General features: G+C 33.3%; 3 protein-coding genes across 3 annotated transcripts; 1 reads left to right on the top strand and 2 right to left on the bottom strand.

Moving 5' to 3' along the window:
* Positions 1 to 6,963: 6,963 nt before the first annotated feature.
* Positions 6,964 to 10,918, bottom strand: LOC101896736 (BTB/POZ domain-containing protein 17). Its single transcript, XM_005176789.4, has 4 exons — positions 10,467 to 10,918; positions 9,385 to 10,393; positions 7,976 to 8,133; positions 6,964 to 7,906 (listed from the first exon to the last, which is right to left on the bottom strand). Exons 1-4 carry the CDS (start codon positions 10,581 to 10,583, stop codon positions 7,649 to 7,651), a joined length of 1,542 nt encoding a protein of 513 aa, XP_005176846.1. The 5' UTR covers positions 10,584 to 10,918; the 3' UTR covers positions 6,964 to 7,648.
* Positions 10,919 to 11,638: 720 nt separating this feature from the next.
* Positions 11,639 to 15,723, bottom strand: LOC101896909 (thioredoxin domain-containing protein 5 homolog). The gene is made up of 2 exons (XM_005176790.4): positions 15,364 to 15,723; positions 11,639 to 13,030 (listed from the first exon to the last, which is right to left on the bottom strand). Exons 1-2 carry the CDS (start codon positions 15,531 to 15,533, stop codon positions 11,986 to 11,988), a joined length of 1,215 nt encoding a protein of 404 aa, XP_005176847.2. The 5' UTR covers positions 15,534 to 15,723; the 3' UTR covers positions 11,639 to 11,985.
* Positions 15,724 to 17,398: 1,675 nt separating this feature from the next.
* On the top strand, positions 17,399 to 19,860 carry LOC101897082 (probable mitochondrial glutathione transporter SLC25A40). Its single transcript, XM_005176791.4, has 6 exons — positions 17,399 to 17,545; positions 17,601 to 17,832; positions 17,912 to 18,075; positions 18,131 to 18,634; positions 18,748 to 18,829; positions 19,281 to 19,860. The coding sequence occupies exons 2-6, from the start codon at positions 17,637 to 17,639 to the stop codon at positions 19,496 to 19,498; spliced, it is 1,164 nt and encodes a 387-aa protein (XP_005176848.2). The 5' UTR covers positions 17,399 to 17,545; positions 17,601 to 17,636; the 3' UTR covers positions 19,499 to 19,860.
* Positions 19,861 to 21,022: the final 1,162 nt, after the last annotated feature.

The raw sequence follows: 21,022 nt of genomic DNA on the forward strand, positions 1-21,022 counted from the left end.
ATTACACCTTGAAAATCTGAAAATTTAGTACGATATATGAAGTAGCCTAACACGAACTGTTGGAACGAATCTAAATTTTTGAAGTGGACTTTTCGCTGACGAAGTAGCGGGTATTTGCTAGTCATTTATAAGAACATAGCTTTATCTTATATTAGAAAAAACCCCTTTGGTCTTCTATAAGACAACTACCTGCCACATTGGCAGAAAGTTCCTTCCTTCAAGTTAATATTACCCAAACCAAGTTGTTGGGAAAGCTTTCGTATGTAATAATTTAATTATATATATCTTTTAAAATATTTAATTAATGTGAGCAGTAAAGCCACGTATTGTACAAAATATTTAAAAAACATACATTATTTAAATAATTACTTAAAAAGGGCTTTAGATATTTTTTGTATTATCAAGAAAATCCCTCGATTAATATTTAAGTATATTCAGTAACAATGTTACATGGTAAAAAATAACATGATTAAAAATCACGTGGATTTAAATTGCTAATTCCATTGAATATAAGTCAAATAATTCCTCATAATAGAGTTAACCCAGCAAAAGGCTTTAATAAAAAAATTATACAGGGTGAGATAAAAAACTGCAACAAAGTCAAACGCCATAATTGATACATCTTTTTTTTTATTTTATTGAATGAAAGCAAAAAATGTCGGAAATAGCATAAAATTTTAACATAAGTTTAGATTTGTTCGAATTTGTCACCTTTGGCACGAATTATGGCCTTCAAACGGCCAATGAAACCGCCACTCGCTGCCCAAATGTTGCTCTGCAATATTTTGGCCCATTCCCGGCGAAGCGCTTGCTTGAGGTGATCGACACTTTGGTATTTTGTAGTGCCATTCTTACTTTCGAAAATAATCCAGACACAATAGTCCAACGAATTGGTATCCTGAGATGTTGGTGGCCATTGTGCGCTGGAAATGAAGCGAGGAACCTCATTTTGTAACCATTCTTGAGTGGCGCGTGCTGAGTCCTGTTGGAATGTCCAAGGTCCGGGCCAAAATGTTTGCGTGTCCAAGGCTTTAATACACCCTCCAGAATATTACCGCGATAATATTCGGCATTTATTCTGATCCAACGGCCCACAGTGGGGTGAGATGTCCAAAAACGGAGATTAATTCAGGGAAGCATTTTATCGCTCTGAAATTTTGCTCAGACATTCATATTACCTCCAATATGTTTGGCATTAAAAATGGGACATATCGGTCCACGTTTCGGTAAGGCCCCCATATAGCGTTACTTTCTGAATTTTGGTATTTTGAAGGTTTCGGGCACAATTTGAATTGTTTCCTAATGGATGGATGAAAATATCACAAAAATTGCCTATATAAATCCAAAATTTGAGTTAAGCCAAAAAAATTATTTATCCTTTGTAAAACATTCTGAATCTGAAGACAAAAATACGACATATTTTTATGAGGAAAGTAATAATTACAAAAAAAAGTTTATACAAAATTGTCTGGCATATATATACAAAATTGGCCTTCCTATCTGAAATAGACTAAAACCTTATAATATATTTAGAAAAAAATATATGTGACTGACATTTAAAAAATCATCCTTATAATCCTCCCTTACATCTCTCTTATTTTCTTCAATTGGATCATCAGTCAAATACTAAAATACAAAATTAAAATTTTAAGACCTTCTCAATATTATTATTTTTTTTTTTTAAACTCCACATACTTTCGGATATGGCGAAAATAAGGTAATATTTTGAATTAATTTTTAAAATATTTTTACATCATTATTTTTAAAACTTTTTTATTCTAAAACATTGATAACTACCTGCATTCGATGTTTCAATTATAAAACAATATCTTTTGATGAAAAAAAAAACTCAATTATTGCACTTCGAAAAAACCAAAGACAAATTTTTCCATCTTCTTGTGAAAAAGTGAAATATTTCTTTACTTGGCCACTGTGTAATTAGAAAACTAAACAACGTATGACTTTGAAATTTTTCGGTACTGAAGTAGAATTTAGTGTTCTATAACAGTTTAAAAGCATTTTCAATTAATCTCCGTGTTTTGTGACCCCTCTGTGGGGCGGTCCACGCCATCACCATGGCCGGCGCTTTAGTTCTGGTGGCCAACCGAAGGTGCACATTGACCTCTTTGGCCAGCAAACACGATCATTTTGTTTGTTTGCAAACAAACAACAAATGTTTTCTCATAGGAGAAAACCAAATTCGGCAGTTCACCACTTTCGGCCAAGCGAAGCAACTCTTTAGCTCTTTTTAGTCTATTTCCTTTCTGTTGCGGTGTAAGTTCTTGCACTTTTTGGAATTTCAATGGCTTTATCCCGAGCTCATTTTTCAATATTTGCCAAATGGAATATAGCGATATGTTCAGCTCACGAGCCATTTTTCGGCCACTGCGGCGCCGGTTTCGATCAAGTCGCTTCATTACTTTTCGAACCATTTTTGCTGATGTTGCTGTTTTCTTCCGTCCACTTCCCTGACATCGGGTTACTCTACCAGTATCACGATAACGAGCGATGGTACGAGACACAAAAGATTTATTCATATTTAAATGCTGGACTGCACTAACGATAGCCACTCGTGATTTTCCAGCCAAATATAAAGTAATCACACTATCACGCTTGAATTCATCAAGCGTGAAAAAAAATTATCACCAAAATGCTTTTGTACGATTGTAAACCATATAATGTCACTGTATGTCACTGGAAAAAGCTGTCGGACGAGTGACTTAGAAATGACAGGAGTCGGAAATTGGTTGTAGTTTTTTCATCTCACCCTGTATTGTGGGTTTTATTACTTTTGGATCTCCTCCCAAAAAGTACATGCTACTTATATCCATTATATTCCCAAGCTTATGGACGTTTTTTATATCAAAAACAAATTCCTTGTCAATACGACTCCGAAGAAACCCTATAATTGAATACTATGACAGAACACTTTGCCTTTTTTTTTGACAATCTTAACATTCATACGGTAGTTATTCTCAGAGAAGCTTAACCCCAGACAAGGTAATGAGACCATTGACATATACAACCTCAAGTAATGCTAGATTAAGTGTAAGATTTCATATTTTATATTATCTATTTCCACTTGGAAACAGTTTTTATTGCCTCTATTTTCGGTTGAGCGCCATAAAATTCGTTACATACATTATGTCTGGGCCTAACATTCTTAAGCACACATACTTATCATGGTCTTTCTTAAAAACAATCATAATTTATTTCGAGACACATTTGTCACTTCCATAAAATTCTAAACATAAAGTTTCCGGGATAAAAACGTGTACCACGCATGCTAGGTTTTTTATGTACGTTGTTCCTAGTTGGAAATTTTTGCTGGGAAAACATGCAGTAGAATGGACCATTTATTTTACCTAAACAAGTTAAAAGGGCTATGCTCCTACTTATGACCCAGGATGTGAAGTAATAAGAAAGTCGTTTTAAAAAAGACTGTGGCTCAATAAGAAAGGTTTCTCAACTTCCAAGATAATAGAAAAATGCAACTTTGTGCTGGAGTCTTATGCAAGCCACACACGATACAACTGGTTGAACAACTTGGAGAGGTTGTATTCAAGATTGCAACGTTTGTGGGCATGTCGCATACAATTTCATTTTGTGTTTATTTTTGAAGAGGCAACGCCATTGTTTCGCACATAAAAACAACACGAAATCCAATTAAATGTGTGATTTTAATGTACATATAAAATAGAATTTTAATTTATAAAATGGAATTTCAAAAATTAATAAGAAATAAGAGCTTTTGAGTCAATTATAGAACATGATTTTTTCCGGTTGGTTTTGTTATTGGAAATAAACCAAGTTGCTTAGAGCTGTCACTTTTCATTTGCTTTGGGTTTTTTAAACAAATTTTAAAGGATATTCAAAGGACTAAAAATGTGGATTTTTTAAACAATTTTTAAAGGACTAGAAACTTGGATTTTTTAAATAAATTTTAAAGGACTATAGACGTCGATTTTTGAAAGAATTTTTAAAGGACTATAGACGTGGATTTTTTAAAAAATTTTAAAGGACTATAGACGTGGATTTTTTAAACAATTTTTAAAGGACTAGAAACTTGGATTTTTTAAAGAATTTTTAAAGGACTATAAACGTGGATTTTTTTAAAGAGTTTTTAAAGGACTATAAACGTGGATTTTTTTAAAGAATCTTTAATGGACTATAAACGTGGATTTTTTTAAAGAATTTTTAAAGGACTATAAACGTGGATTTTTTTAAAAAATTTTTAAAGGACTATAAACGTGGATTTTTTTAAAGAATTTTTAAAGGACTATAAACGTGGATTTTTTTAAAGAATTTTTAAAGGACTATAAACGTGGATTTTTTAAAGAATTTTTAAAGGACTGTAAACGTGGATTTTTTTAAAGAATTTTTAAAGGATATTTAAAAAACTTTAAACGTGGATTTTTTAAAGATTTTTTAAGGGACTATAAACGTGGATTTTTTAAAGATTTTTTAAAGGATTATAAACGTGGATTTTTTAAAGATTTTTTAAAGGACTATAAACGTGGATTTTTTTAAAGAATTTTTAAAGGACTATAAACGTGGATTTTTTAAAGAATTTTTAAAGGACTATAAACGTGGATTTTTTTAAAGAATTTTTAAAGGATATTTAAAAAACTTTAAACGTGGATTTTTTAAAGATTTTTTAAAGGACTATAAACGTGGATTTTTTAAAGATTTTTTAAAGGATTATAAACGTGGATTTTTTAAGGATTTTTTAAAGAATATTTAAAGGACCACAAACGTGGTTTTTTTAAGGATTTGTTAAAGAATATTTAAAGGACCATAAACGTGGATTTTTAAAGAATTTGTAAAGGACCATAAACCAAAAATCTGCAAAGCAGCTTTATGAGTAAGTTCACAATAAAAAAATTTACTTACGCTATCTCCGGCAACTCCAGTGGGTTGCTGAAATCTCTAATCTCTCCTTTTTTTATTTACTTTACTTTTACTGATATTTCAATGACAAATAAAAAAACAACACATGTAAGCAACAACAGCTGTTTCGAACATTGGTTTTATTTAAATTCGAAATTGACAAAACCATCTTGGTTTCATGACACCAAATGAAACCAACATTGGTTTACAAAAACGACAAAAAGCAAAACCGACATGGTTTCTGTGACAGCCCTGATTATATTCTTTATTGAGAACAATGCACACACATACATAAAAAGTGTATATGTTTTGACAGAATAAGGGCACCAAAGGAAAAAAAATTGTATTAAGGCGGTAGCTTTGTTCTACCTTCTGTAATTATGGCATGGCTTAAACTTTAATAATAATAATAATAATTTAAGTCCCCGACTCCGGTGAATTGTCTTCTGTGTGTTGGATCTATTCTGATCCCAGCTCTATTCATTTTACCAATATAATATTTGGAACCATTAGGTACTTTTCGTACAAATGTGTGATGCATATCCAAACCACCGTCGAACCTCAAATCGTCTGTAATCTTAATATCAAATTTAAGGTTTTTATCTCTCTTCCTTCAACAAAGACCAAATTTAGTACCACTTAGTACTTTTCGTACAATTATAGTACACATTTACAAAACCACCACCACATCTCAATATCAGACACCAACAGAGACACCTCAATATCGAAATAAAGTCCTATTCCTTCAACCAATACCCAGTTTAGTAACATTTAGTACTTTTCGTACAATTATAGTACACATTTCCGTAACCACATCCATATGCCCAGACTACACATGAACATAAGTCTAATACCAACTGTCACATGTCAAGCACTTTCTGTTCACTAAATACCACATTGTACCAAATATAGTACTATTTAGTACTTTTCGTGTACATTTAGTACATATTTCTAAAACCACCTCTTTATCACACACCAACCACCAACGGGGACCCCAATACAAAATTTCAAAATTCCAGCTTCATCAGTTCACACTAAACCAAAATGTTCCAAGCTTAGTGCCATTTAGTACAGTTCGCACAATTAGTACACATTCCAAAAAAAAAAAAAATAAAATTTTGGCACTATCCATTCACATAATATTAAATGGTACCATTCTAGAAGTTGAACATTTTATAACTTTTCGTAACCTTAAATTTAAAAATTTCCAAAAACTCTTTGGTGCATCTATCCTGCAATCCATCATTGACTCTCATTTCAAATTTTAGAATTCTGTCTCATTCCGTTTGTCCAATGCAAAATATTCCATTTTTAGTGCTTTTCGTACGGTTTAAGTACGAATTTTCAAAGACTTATCACACGCCTACGTACCAAGACTGACATTCGTGCAAAATTCCATAATTCTAGCTTCAGCCGCTTTGTCTGTGAGTCGATTCTAGGTCGGTCAGTTATGTCACTATTCCTTAATATATATGGATTAAAGGATACCTTAATAAAGCTCTTCCTAAAGCAATTCTAATTAAAGATCAAAATATGTTTTTTTATGGAAGTCCTGAATGTGTTCTAATTTCAAAATAGAAGAAATTGTAATAGGGTACTGAAAAATCAACTGATACACGGCCATACTGTCGTTCCATGAAAGATCAAAATGTATTCATTCAGAAGACAAAAATGGGTTTACTTTAAAGACCAGAAATTTTAAATAAAATTAATGTCAAAAACATTAAAAACTTGTAGTTTGTAAAACTTGTAAACTTTAGTTTAGACTTAAGTCTTTTTATAGAGAACGTAAAGTCTTCTAATAGAATACCAAAAGGTCAAACATCCATTTACTTTTCCATGAAAAACCAAAAGATCTCATAGACGTTTGACAGAAACTTCCAAATGCCATATATTCAAAGACAAAAGAGTCTCTTCAAGAAAGACTGCACACAGGACATAAAATGTTCTCAAAAAAACAAGTTTTCTATAAAAAAAAACTCAAAAAGATCTTCTAACTGAAGATTGTTCAAAATGACAAAAGCAAAACCCAACCTGCCTAACACAACAACCCATACAATGTAGAAACAATGATGAAAGAGTAATATACTTGTTTTTATTTCGCCTATAAAAAGGTATTTATTTTGGAATTAATTACATTTAAAATTTCACGATTATGAGAAAATGGCAAAATAACACTAGTTTTGGAAAAAATATACAATTCATGCCAAACTTATCTAATACTCTATACTTGTTCTGGTGAAAATGACGTTCATTTTTGTTTTAGTGTTATTATACAAAACAAAAAGAAAAACGTAATTAAAGCACTGCACATTTATCTAAAGCCCATTACCGAACTAAAAATATTATAACGATCTTTAGAACGTAGATTTTCAAATTTGTAAGGGAAAGTAGCAATGGAACAGTTGTCGTTTTAAACTCCAGTTTTTAGACATAACCATGGAATAAAATTTCCATTTAAAATACCTTAACCAGACATTGGTAGAAATCTTTAACTTAAACATTATAATAAAATCAAATAACACAACATGAACTAATTAAGAAATTAATTAAATTCATTTTAAAGCAAAAAAAATCATAACAATTTGTTAGATGTCTGTGGTTAGTATTTGATGGCATATCACTTAGAAAGAATTGAAAATAATAAAGGGGGATGCACTTAGGGATGGTTGCACACAAGTTACGGAGTGTAGTCAGTCGTTTTGTTTTCTTTTGTTTCTGTTCTTTTGATTCAGTCGAATAACTTTAAACCGAAAATTCATTTAAAATCAAATGATGGTGTGTTACGGCAGGTATAGGGACCCATGGGCACAATAATAACTTGCAGTTCTAAATTATTACGATTTGGACCCACCAAATGTGGCGATAGATTAATGGAAGATAATGCCAATTCGTCGTAGGGTATTAGGTTGTCAATATTCACCACACGTGATTTACTTGAAAAATATTCAGTGCGTTCATGTAGCGTTAGGATATGATCAATTTTATTTTGTACACCAGTTATGAGACATGCAATCTGCAAAAAAAAAAAAAAAGAAATATTTATTAAAATAAAAAACAAGTGTTCCAAATGGAATTTGCCTACCTTAAATCGTTTCTCTTCCACCTGCAAATGTTTACATGTAACTCTTACACGTACTGTATTAATGGAAACTTCTGGAACATCCTCCCCCCAAACCATTTTGGCTTTGTTGTATTTAATACCTCGCGGAAAGAATTCCACTTCCCAGGTGAATGGTTGCTCTAGAATGTAAACAAACAAGATAATAATAATTGTTATTACACAAGTGAATATAAAGATTAAATATTTTTTTAAACAACTACATTTTACGTCAGACTTTCCTCTTTTTTGGTAAGGCCATACTTATTTTAAGCGTTTTTTTAATTTCTTAGTTATATCATACTAAAGGAGGATGAGAGAGTTGAAATCTATCCTTACGAATTTTGTTTAAATCACAACAACCCACATCTGAAAATCCCTCCAACAAGAAAAAGGGAAATGCAAAGAATACAGGGTGAGATAAAAAAACTACAACAAAGTCAACCGCCACAATTTTTAATTTTGTTGAATGAAAGCAAAAAGAAGTCAAATCAAAGAAATAGCATCAAATTTTAGAATAAGTTCAGATTTTTTCGAATTGGTCAACTTTAGCATGAATTATGGCCTTAAAACGGCCAATGAAACCATCACACGCTGCCCGAATGTTGATCTGCGGCGAAGCGCTTGCTTGAGGTGATCGACACTTTAGTATTTTTTAGTGCCAACCTTGCTTTCCAAAATACTCCAGACACAAGAGTCCAACAAATTGGTATCCGGAGTTTTTGGTGGCCATTATGCGCTGGAAATGAAGCACGGAACCTCACTTTGTAACAATTCTTGGGTGGCGCGTGCTGAGTGCGATAGTGCTGAGTCCTGTTGGAATGTCTGCGGCCAAAATATTTGCATGCCCAAGGCTTTAATACACTCTCCAGATTTGTACGTTCTTCCAAAAACCCCAATGAAGTTTTAAAAATGAAAATTTACAAGCAATTTGATCGAAAAATGGTGTCATATTATATGGGAAATATGACACATTATGGAACAATAGAAGTTTCAAACAGGACGATAAAATTTGTATAAAATCTACCTTATAGTTGAGGCACAAATGTATTCCTCATAGGGTCCAAAAATAAAAGAAAATTAGATAAAATTTCAAAGGACCAATATTGTTTTTACCTCGGAGACTACCTTTTTCGATCAGAATAATCACATTTTATTGTTATTTATATTGTTATAAAAGACAAAGATTTCGTTTGATTAAAAACCTGCTGAACTTAAGAAAACACATTTTCATTAGGAACTTTGGCCTGGAATAAACCAATTCCACTGGCCAAGGCAGACATATCAAACCCTATAGTACGACCGTTACAATAAATCTTATTATTTCTTAAAATAAATTCTCATAGAAGATTAGAAAAATATTTAAAAAAGTCGTAAATACTCTCTCTACATACCATCTTCTGTCTCCGCAATATTTCCCGGCGTGAAGAAGCATGTAACATAATTACTATACTTCTCAATCATATCGAAATTATTAACCATTTTGCTAATGCTCCAGGTATCATTCAAATACAAGCGCGGAGTAAACTGAAGACAACCATCTTGAGAATTCCGCACCTCCTGCACCCGTTCCTCTTGACCCGATTGATATGACATTCCAATGGCCATGCGTTGTACTATGTACTCTTTGTGATATTCCAACAGAGGAAATATAAGCAAATGGGCCAGCTCTCGAGGTGTCATCATGGCAAATCGTATATGTACCACTGTCTGTTCCACCAACGCAATGAAATGCTCCTGCTTTTCAGCATCTGTCAGGGAATCATCATTATCAAGCAAATCTTTACGCTGCAACAACCAATTCTGTAGTATTCCAAATAGCTTGTATTCACTGCTCACAACCAAATCATTTTGTTGCAATAAAATTGCCATGACACTAACATCCAGTTCAACAAAATCTCTGGATTCCGATACAATTTCCAAATTCCATTTTAGAAACCGTTTCAAAGCTTCCGTTAGTTCTTTATGTTGTGGACTAAAAGCAATAGTATACTGTAGCCATGATACTAGAAAACCTTGTGTAGCTGCTTTGGCAATGTGTTTCATCATATATTGTACACAAAGGTCGACCAGATCCTGAACATTGTACTTGTGGGCCAAGGCCAGCATTGGCATCACAGTACTCAATGATATATCGATTTTGCCCACATATAAATACTTGAGAAATTGTGGAAATACCGCCTCGCAGCATGGTTCTTCAACAAGTTCTATTACTCTTTTGCGGCATTCATTCCATTCGGGATTCATTAGCATCACTTGAAATACATCACTGCTGGCACAGAGTATGACACGGTGGGCGGGATATTGTTGTTCACCCACAACCAAGATAATATCCGACATTAATTGCTCGGCATACAGGTTGGCAATTTTCTTGAGAACACTATTGGAATTGTTCATAACTTGCTGCAATGAGTACATGAGAAATAAACCTTGTGAATTGTTGGACAACTGGGTACGGTGTGCCTTTCTAACTTACCACACTTATTGTAGGATCCTGATCTTGACTCTGCTCATCCACCTCCATGTTTGGTGTTATCAGACCATACTCCTGGCCCTCTTCCTTGTTATTGGATTGATTCGAATTGAAAGACATTTTTTCGATGCGTCGATTTGTGTTTTAGTCCACGGTGCAATAAATATTATTTGTTTGGTTTTCTTATTTACTGGTCATGTTGTATATCCTTGGAAATATTTCCTGGGCTCATAGTGTTTATATATCCTAAATATTCGTCGCTTTTTAATTATTTTAATGTTTCTTGTTGTAATCAGTCAACGAAGCTGAACGATTTTTAGTATTTTCGCAATCTGTGCAATCTAAATTAAAAGCGTCCCGTGCGTGTCAAAAGATAAGCACAAAAAGTTTACGAATGAGGAGAAAAAAACAAAGAAACGGCCGTAAAGATTAAGTATGATAAAATAGAGGGGGTGGTTGGGATGGAAGAGAAGTTCCAATCAGCTGGAAGATTCAGTAGATTGGAGTCACCTAACTAGTTGTTTTGAATAAAGCAAAAATGAGGCGGCTGGGTGTCGCTGTTTCACAATCGACTCGACCCCCGTTGTAATTAAAAGATTTCTATTAAAGTTTAAACAATCTTTCATTATGTGGGAACCATATGAAGAAAGGAACTATGTGTCTGTTCTGTGTATCGATACGAAAGTGAATGTTGAAGCCAAATACTATTCCAAATGTGTTTTTGAAAAAACCGAGAGCTAGTGAAAATGTACGGTGTTGCCAACATGAATGCAAATAGTAGGGTATGTTCAGTATGTAAGTTATCAACGGAGTAAATTAGGCAGTGCTTGGGATGTAGCATTGAAAAATATAGTAGATATAAAGCTCCAAACTTTAATTTTTAAGATGGAATTGGTTTCGTCTGAGGCCGTAACTTTGTCGGTCTGAATCTCTGGGAATAATGGACTCCCGCGAGATAGATTTTGTATTGTTGTAAAAATATATAAATATAAATATATATATAATACCACTAATATATTTGGAAAGGAAATCATTAAAGGTCCAATTATGGAATTTCCGCCACATTGAAAATTTTATAAAACGAAACACATTTTTTCTTTTAGGTATATTCATTTAGTTAAAAACTACGCATTTTTTATTTCATGTGATTTGAGTTATTTATCTTAATTTAATGATTGTGGCCATTTAATAATTTTACAAGAACAAAATAAAGTTAAAAAAAAACAGTTTCCAAAAAATAAAACAATTATATAAACATTCACTCACAAAATCTATAAAAATAAAACAATACACAAGAAATAATTTAACTAAATAAACAAAACATACGAATTAAAAGAAGACAAAAGTAAGATTGACAATAATGAATGATGGAAAAGAGATACAATAAATGCAAGTGTGAAACATGTTTTTGTTTTTCTTCATGATGGCATATTTTGATGTTCTTTCAATAAAATGTTGCTACATAGAAATTGATAGAAAGAAACGGTGGAATCGTTTATGGAAGGATGTTCGATATTCCAATTTACAATTCGTCGTGTCTCATAAATTTGGTGATATAGGCAACCAATTCCGACAGGGATCGGCTGTCGTCATATTCACTTTGGCGTACACCATTTTTGTAGGCAAACAAAGTGGGATAACCCTCTACTTCTTGTTCAATGCATAGCTTCTTGTTTTCGGGGGCGGTACAATCAACTTTGGCAATTTTAATGGGATTGGCAACGGAATGCATTTTTTCAGCCAATTGATCCCAAACTGGACTCAAATTTTGACAATGACCACACCAGGGAGCATAAAATTTGACGAAGGTCACACCATCAGCAACGGTATCTTGGAAGTTGTCGCCGGTCAATTGCAATACTTGCAGTTTATCAGCATCACCGGAAGGCTTTTCAGCAGCTGGAGCCTCAGTGGCTGCATCACTGCCAAGCATTTTCTTAACATACGATTGCAATTCATCCAGACTACGAGCTCCAGAATATTTTTCAATTTTCTTTCCATCTTCAATCCACAACAAAGTTGGATAGCCCTTAACTTCAAAGTCTTGGCAAATTGGACGATAAACGGTACAATCAATCTTGGCAATGCTAACATCTTGCACATTTTGTAGAGCCTTGGCCAATTCTTCCCATGTGGGAGCCAATCGTTGACAGTGACTGCACCAGGGAGCATAGAATTTAACGAAATGATTACCACTGGATACATGCTTGGCAAAGTTGTCTTCAGTCAATTCAACAAGTTTTCCCTTTTCAACAGCACCGACTTCGGCAGTCTTTTTCTCTCCTTCATTTTCCTCGCCATGAGGTATTTCATTGTCTGCGTTCAATTGCTCGTTGATAAATTCGGTAATGGCTGGCATGTCACGGGTGCCCTTGAATTTCACCGATTCAGTTTCACCCAATTTGAAGAAACGCAATGTGGGATAGCCGGTGATTTCATGTTTGGCACACAACTCTTGCTGTTGGGTACAATCAACTTTGGCAATGATAACTTGTGGTTCATCTTTAACATTCATCATTTCGGCCAACTGTTCCCACAGAGGGTGCAGACGTTTGCAATGGCCGCACCTGAAAATATAATAAAATTGACATTTAACATAAATGAACATATGACCATTTCGGTTTTGGGCTCATAAATAATTAGTTTTGAAAGCTAAAGACATTTTTATTTTGTTAATTCTATTATTTTAAATATGTTTGGTAAAAATAGAATCATCGTCGCAACATTGTGCAAGAACAAAGCGTATAAATGAATGAAATTAAATACTTGACAATTTAATGCACCAACAATAATACTCGGTGATGAGTTGCACTTACTGTTGCAAAGTCACAATTAATCCCATATCATCATGTACAAGAAGGAGGCAATAAATCAATCAATATGCAATCAATAAATATGTCAAGCATTTTGATTTGGTTCTTAATATACTATCATTTTTAGTTTTTTTTTTTAACAAATTCTTAGGAAATATAGGAATTGTTCATTTTTTTTTTTTAAATTATTTTATTTTGGAACTAATTACTAACTATATTGTAGAAATTCTTAAGCCCCAACATATTTAGATCTAATTTAAAACTTCTTCTCTAGTCACTTCTTCTTGGTCACTTATCTCGATTCGAAAGAGAAGAACAAAATTATTTTAACTATAAAAGCCTGCCTTAGCAAAAGTAAAAAACTAGTAAAAATCCAATTGAATGATACAATGAACACCCTTTAAAGAAAGGAACAATGTTATCGAACTGAAATACTTGGCCTCAAGATTCTGCCGGAATTTTTGCAGGAATATAATCGTCATTTCCAACAGAACCAAAGATTGAAATCTACGAGACCACCAAGCTACCTGAGTTACGACGAAATGAGTTTCGCAATTTTGTCTTTTCCTGGTTCTCTTAATTAGAATTTGCTTTGGTTAACATTCAAGCCATTTTTTCGGCGTGAAGGAAATAATATGGGGTGCTTTATCTAATACCTAACTTTTGAACCTAGTCTAACAAACTAAATATCACAAGACGATAAAATAATATCCCCAGCTGCTAATCTCTGACCATGTTCTTCAGATTAACAATACCCATCCAGTCATTCAGGACGTTTGCAAAAGACAAATATTTGTACTTAATTTTCACTTTATTTAAGGATCCCATCTATATTGAGGACACAGAACAATCATGGGACCTTGTGCTCGATTCAGATTAGCAAAACACCCATCAAGAACTTGGATTCCGAAAACAACCTGTATTCGAAAATAGTTCCATCATGAAATCAGTTGTTTATTCCCCATAAAAGATGTTGCCCAGTTCCCTTAAATTCTACCTCAGACAATTCATTTTTGTTAGCATGTGAGAAAATCTTAGAAAAATCCTACAACGAAATCATCTTGCGGTGGAAACACTGTGACACTTGCAATATACTCGTCCAAAGTCCAAATTGGAATCATTTTTGCAAACCATGAGAATCAAGTTATTAGATTATACAATGGAAGGAATTTTTGTTGGATGAACAACGATATGGAGATTTTATAGTCAATGAAATTCATTATCTTTTGAACATACCCACACTTCAAGAGCGAAACCAATATCAACAACACTTCTGAAGAGTTATTAATTAGCATAACCACCAAACTACACATATGGCCAATCAACATAAAAAACCAGTTAATATTGCAATACATTAATAGTGATTCATTAGTCTATGAATCGACGACACATCAAGCTTATCTTTGAAGAATTAACTCTTTCAACAATTGAAACATTTTTAAACGTTTAATATAGAACTACAAACTCCTCACGTATTGATAAGAATTAATGCTGCACATAAACATAATTTCCATTTTATGTTGTTTGTAATCAGTACTATGTGGTCCCAAAATGTGGATACTCTTATCATCATCGTCGGAAGATTTGAAATGCAAAGTGTGTAAGGATCAGACATGTCAACTTAACAAAAATCAAATGGGACTTAATGAACTAATACCCTACATTTGAAATGGATGCGATAAAGAACTTTGTACACAACAAGCGATGTAAGATTCCCTCGGCACCGCACAAGCAACAAATACGACAATAGAGATTACTTAAGCAGCGTGTACATTGTTTTCAAACTTTATTAAAATAAGAAATAATTAATTTCAACAAAATTTAGCGGTAATCAAAAATTGCGATCAAACTTCATGTTTTCACCCTTTTTGTTTCATTGACCCGCCGTCGCCGATACCACTTCAAGAAGCTTATCAAATGCAATAAGTACGTGTTCATTATAAATTAGTTGGTTGTTTGAGAGTGGGAACAAAGGAAAATTTTGCACGCAAAAACAGTTAACCATGCACAATATATTCCCAACAAACAAAGGATCTATTGTCTGTTCAAGAAATTCAAATAAATTCTAAAATTAGGTATCAACTTACCATGGTGCAAAAAATTTAACAAAATGATTATTTTTCGCAATAGCCTCATCAAAATTGTCTGCAGTCAATTCAACGGCAAAGTTTTTCTCTTCCTCTTCTGCTGTGGCAATAAAAGGCATCAATGCGAATATCGCCAATGACACGAACAGTACATTTTTCCACGCCATCATTCTTTTTGTATTTTTTTAACTAATTTTGTTTTATGTTAAGCAATTTGTTTCTTTTGCAATATGTTGCTTATTTTGGAAGATATTACACAAATTAGAAGCAGCACAAAATTTATTCCAAATTTGGTTAAGTTTCGCAGACAAATAAACGGCAGCCGACGTGTCCCAGCGAAAAAACCGGCAAATAATGTCTGAGGGCTGACAAAAATCTCAGGCGATAGTGTCGATTTCGTTTTTTTCTTTGTAAATATCGATTAATATTATTAGTTGATAAATAACATATGTGGTGTACACAATAGCAAACAAGATGACCTCAAGGTGGAGACACATATAATCGGTTCCAGAACTGGAAGAATGATATCCATTTTTCCAAAAAAAAAAAAAAAAAAAAAATATATATATATATATATATATATATATATATATATATATATATATATATATATACATATTTATTTTATGGCTTAACTCTAGTTTAGTAAAAACTCTTAGATTTTCGAAATTTTTTCAGTGGTAGGTATTTTTACCCTGATCCCGTGAAACTATTTTTTTTTTTTTTGGGGACGGACCTGGAACCCCATATTTTTGACCCGCCTGGACCCGGATCCACTTACCCGATATAGACCTTTTTATTGAAAACATAGTTTTTTTTTAAATTTTCGATAAATGCTCTCATTAATTAGGGATGGCACACAGTTAAACGTAGTTCTAAGCATGGTACAATGAATTCAAGGTAGGGCAGAACTACCATATGATTTCAATTTTTTTATTTTCTTGGCTTAATATGTCATCTTTATTTGTTTATGTATGTGTTTTCTTTTCAAAAACAAAAAATTGTTCAGAAAATATTCAAATTCGGGTGTTTTCAAAATGTTTATTTCAACGTATGCATCTACAAAATCTAGAGTTTTTGTAGCGAAATAATCCTTTAGAGATATATAGTACATGATTTTGAAAAGAAGTTTTGACCTTTCATTCAGTTATCGCGTTTTTCAATCATTTATTCAAAATAAAAGCAACAAGTTGTTTGATTTTTTTATTGTTTTGATACTAATTCTGACATTACAAGCCAAACAGGTAGACCTCTATACTTGCAATTTTTTCAAAGTTGACCTACCTTCTCTTCATTGTACCATGGTTCTAAGAGTAATTTGAATGGAACAAAGAGCATTCAATACAAGGTAGATCTAACAGGTAACCGCAGCGGCAAATTGCTACAACAAAGCAACTTTTGTGGTCCCCTCAAATTTCAAAATTGGCATCTAAGGCGAAAAACATAGATTCGCCATGACATTTAAAGGTTGCGGCAAATTTGTTTCAACCAATCAGAAACGAGGTGTTTGTTTACATTTTATTTTGTGTGCCTCTCGTCGTAAACGAACGTCGCAATAAAAGTTTTTATTGTAAAACAAATAAGAGTAAAATAAGTATTAATTGTAGTATTGCGATATTTTTTAAACCAAGAAACTTATAATGACTATATTTTACTGGTTTAAACCGAAAGTTTTCCGGAACTGCAAATGGCAAGAGTCGAATTCTTGCACTACTTCCCGTGATGTGCTTTGGGAATCTTAGATGTTGAGGCTAACTTAATTCTTAAAGCTGAACTCCATTCTAACCTCCTTCCTTCATTTTCTTATAATTTTTTTTTTTTACTTGTTTCACTCTAAACTTGCTCTTAAATTATTTGAAATATTATAAAAAAGTACTTTTAGGGAAGACTACATAAACAAATTTGTTGTTGCATTCATTTAGGGCGAATTCTTCATTACAACAATTTGTTTTGACATTTAATGGTGCCGTCAGCTGGGCTGATGCGATTACCTAGTACATCTACCTTGATTCAATATGTTTGTTCGCTCATCAAATTTTGTGTTTTGACGCCGTGGGAAAAATAGTTCCGCTTCGATGTCTGATTGTATCGTGTTTAGTGCCGGACAATGTTTTTGCACCCAATTTGAATCCATTAACTTTCCCCGGAAAATAAACAAATGACCCCAAGAATATTGTTATAGGTATGTAGAATATATTATTCTTGTCTTTGGCCGATTGTCATCGTGTCATTTTCAGAATTTATTTGATTTGCATGATCTGACGAATTTCCAAATGAAGAACGACAATTCAACTATGCTTAATGACAATACCAAAGTTTTGCCACTACAAAGGGTCGATGTTGGACAATCCGAAGTTATTGTGGGTGCCTCAAAAGCCATTGCCCGTTTGGATGATCCACGATTCAATATAAGACCGGTACAGCAAGTTGCATCAGCCTGTACCGGTGCGATGTTGACGGCATGTTTCAGTAAGTTAATGTTTGGACTACATACAGACAAACATTTGTTGACATAACTTTCCTTTTTGTTTGACTATCTCATCTCTAGTGACACCGTTGGATGTGATCAAAACCCGTCTGCAGGCCCAACAAGCCAAGATGTCTAACAAATGTTTTCTTTATTGCAATGGCTTAATGGATCATTTGTGTCCTTGTGATGCCAAAGCTTCCTTTCCTGATGTTAAACCTATTAAACCTCTAAATGGCACCATTGTAAGTTGTGTGCAGCTTTGTTATTCATTTGTAAGTAATTAAAACTACTTTTCAGGATGCATTTTTTCACATAAGCCGCACTGAGGGTATACGTTCCTTGTGGTCCGGCCTGGGTCCCACATTAATATCAGCTCTTCCATCGACAATTATTTACTTTGTAGGCTATGAACAATTTAAATCGAAATTTTTGGAATTCCATTATAAGTACCTGGCCGAAGTAAAAGGTTCTCCACGTGGACGAGACATTCCCCTTTTGGTACCCCTTTTGGCCGGCGTTACGGCACGTATTTGTGCTGTAACGTTTGTGAATCCTGTTGAGCTAATTCGCACCAAAATGCAATCTGAAAAAATGACCTACGCCCAAATGACAACAGCCATAAGAAATGTGATACATTCACAGGGCATATGGGGTCTGTGGCGTGGTCTACGTCCCACTATACTACGTGATGTACCCTTTTCTGGCATATATTGGGCATCCTATGAATCAATTAAATCGCATTATGGTGTGACTGAGCCAAAATTCACCTTCAGTTTTATAGCGGGTGCTGTCTCTGGGTCGGTAAGTAAAGTCGTGTATAGTAAATTATCGTAGTGTTGTGGATGGCCATTGCTATGCATTACATTCCTTATCTGTTCAATGTGTTTTGTTTAACAATTTTCTATTCACTACAGATAGCGGCAACAGTCACAACCCCCTTCGATGTCGTTAAGACCCATGAACAAATTGAATTTGGAGAAAAAGTTATATTTGCAGGTAAGCATTATTGTATAGTGTTATCGATCAATTACAACAGGAAACGTGCGAGCAAATTAGACATGAACGATTATTTGATACCTTATTTAATTTTATATATATTTTTCCGACAAAGGTTTATTTTTCATACAAGTAAAAGCTAAAACTTTGCCGGACTAAAACAAATTCATTCCCCAATTAATACATGCAGACAAACAAAAAGTTGTAAAGCTGAGCTTTTGCCGAACATGATATGACATAGGGTACCGAACAACGTCTTTGGTATGGGTGTATATGTTCAGACTGCCTTATCTTATAAATTTTGCTGTAATAGCATGACTTGATATTTTCAATAAAGTATGACGAAATATTTCGCATACTTTAGAATACATATGTAGGTCTTATGACTAGGGACATTTGTTAATCAATGGGAAATAGGTACTTTAAAATAATATAATTTCCTCTTTTTCAGATAAGCCTGTGAAACAATTACCCACCGCCAGCCTCATTAAACGGCTTGCCACAATATATGCAACAAATGGTGTTTCGGGTCTCTTTTCCGGCTTGGGACCACGTTTATTTAAGGTGGCTCCGGCATGCGCCATAATGATTTCTACTTTCGAATATAGTAAATCATTTTTCTATCATTACAATGTAGAAAAATACAGTGAGAAAATGAGAAACCAATAGGGAAACTCTAGAAATCCGAATCGGATTGCATGCTATTATTCTTTGTACTCATAATCAGGTACCTATGTTTTGTAAAAAAATGTTGGATGAAATTTCTTGTAATTATTTAAAATTGTGCTATTACAAAAGGTTTTCATCAATCATTTAAACACAAAAATTTTCCTTCAGCTGTGTGTAATATTTGCTATTGTTATTGTTTTTAGTTTATGATTTAAGCTAATCTATGATTATTATTTGTTAATATGTTAATATATATTTTTGCAAAAAATATGAATTAAAAATGAACCTGGCAAATGATTTGCACAAAAACTTGTATATGATGTAAATAAAGAAAATATTGTTAATTATATTTTAAAGAAGAATTGATATTCACATTAATTATATTCACATTCAAAACTAGTGTCAAAACGGAATCGCCCATGAAGCATGTAGATAGAATAGGTATATTTTAAATGCTTCTTTATACGTATGTATTTATTACAACATTTTTTAGATGTTGTAGAATTAGGAATTACCATTTTGGGAAACAACAGGGACAAATGTGAACATGGCTGTGTACTGTTGTAAAAAAGTCAGATCTTATATACAAATTGCTATTGAGTTGCAAATTTGATTAGAAATGTAAAATGCGGCATATACTCTGTTCCAGAAACTGTAAGAATCTGCTAGTTTTACACTTTTTCTCAATATCATAAAGGAAAAAATCGGTTATCTCTGTAAAAAGTTTTACATGCTTGCAGTTCTGGGATGAGAGAATAATAAGTTTATAAGGGAAGGGTTCTACAAATTAACGAACGTGTCATTAGGTTTTTATAAATGGCTTTAAATTTCCGGGAAAAATTGAAACATATGTTCCAGTAACTGCAAGAATATAATATTTTGGCATTTTTCTTCGATATCATAAAAGGAAAATCGGTTATCGTAGTAAAAACTTCTACACTCTTGCAGTTCTGGAAAAGACTAAAAGTGTCTCCCCAAGAAAAACAACAGGTTGACTCATCATGACAATAGCAGACCATCTACATGATCAGTAATTGCTTGTGTTAGCGTAGGAGCCATCTAAAATATTGATTGATCCTTCCTAAACGGGCTAGGAAGGTTGAGAGGGAGGTCCTTATGGATCAATATGATGATATTTTAATTATGAGCGAATTGATTGTGAATATCAATCAAGTTTAGACAAACACTGAAATGAAAAACAAAAATCTAAGGAAAATAGATTTTTTTCTGAAAATAAACAATCTTTTCAGCTTCGGATGTTTTCATTGTGTCCAAGGTGCTTATTACATAGTCCCAAATTGAAGTTTGGCAACACTGTATGGTTGTCGAAATCAGGCCAACGAAAACAATATGTGTGTCTGGTTACTCTAAAATTTGTAACAATTGTTACAAATTGTTACTGGAAGCCGTCTGTTAACCCGAAAGTTCTGCAAAAGAGAGCGGTTGGAGAAAGAGAAATTTTGACAGTTCTTTCAGTGAGAGTTTGCAAATTCTTGCTGGACAAATTTCTTCTTGCAATCACTT

The sequence above is a fragment of the Musca domestica genome, unplaced genomic scaffold (genome assembly GCF_030504385.1).
Source record: "Musca domestica strain aabys unplaced genomic scaffold, Musca_domestica.polishedcontigs.V.1.1 44, whole genome shotgun sequence".
Lineage (NCBI taxonomy): Eukaryota > Metazoa > Arthropoda > Insecta > Diptera > Muscidae > Musca > Musca domestica.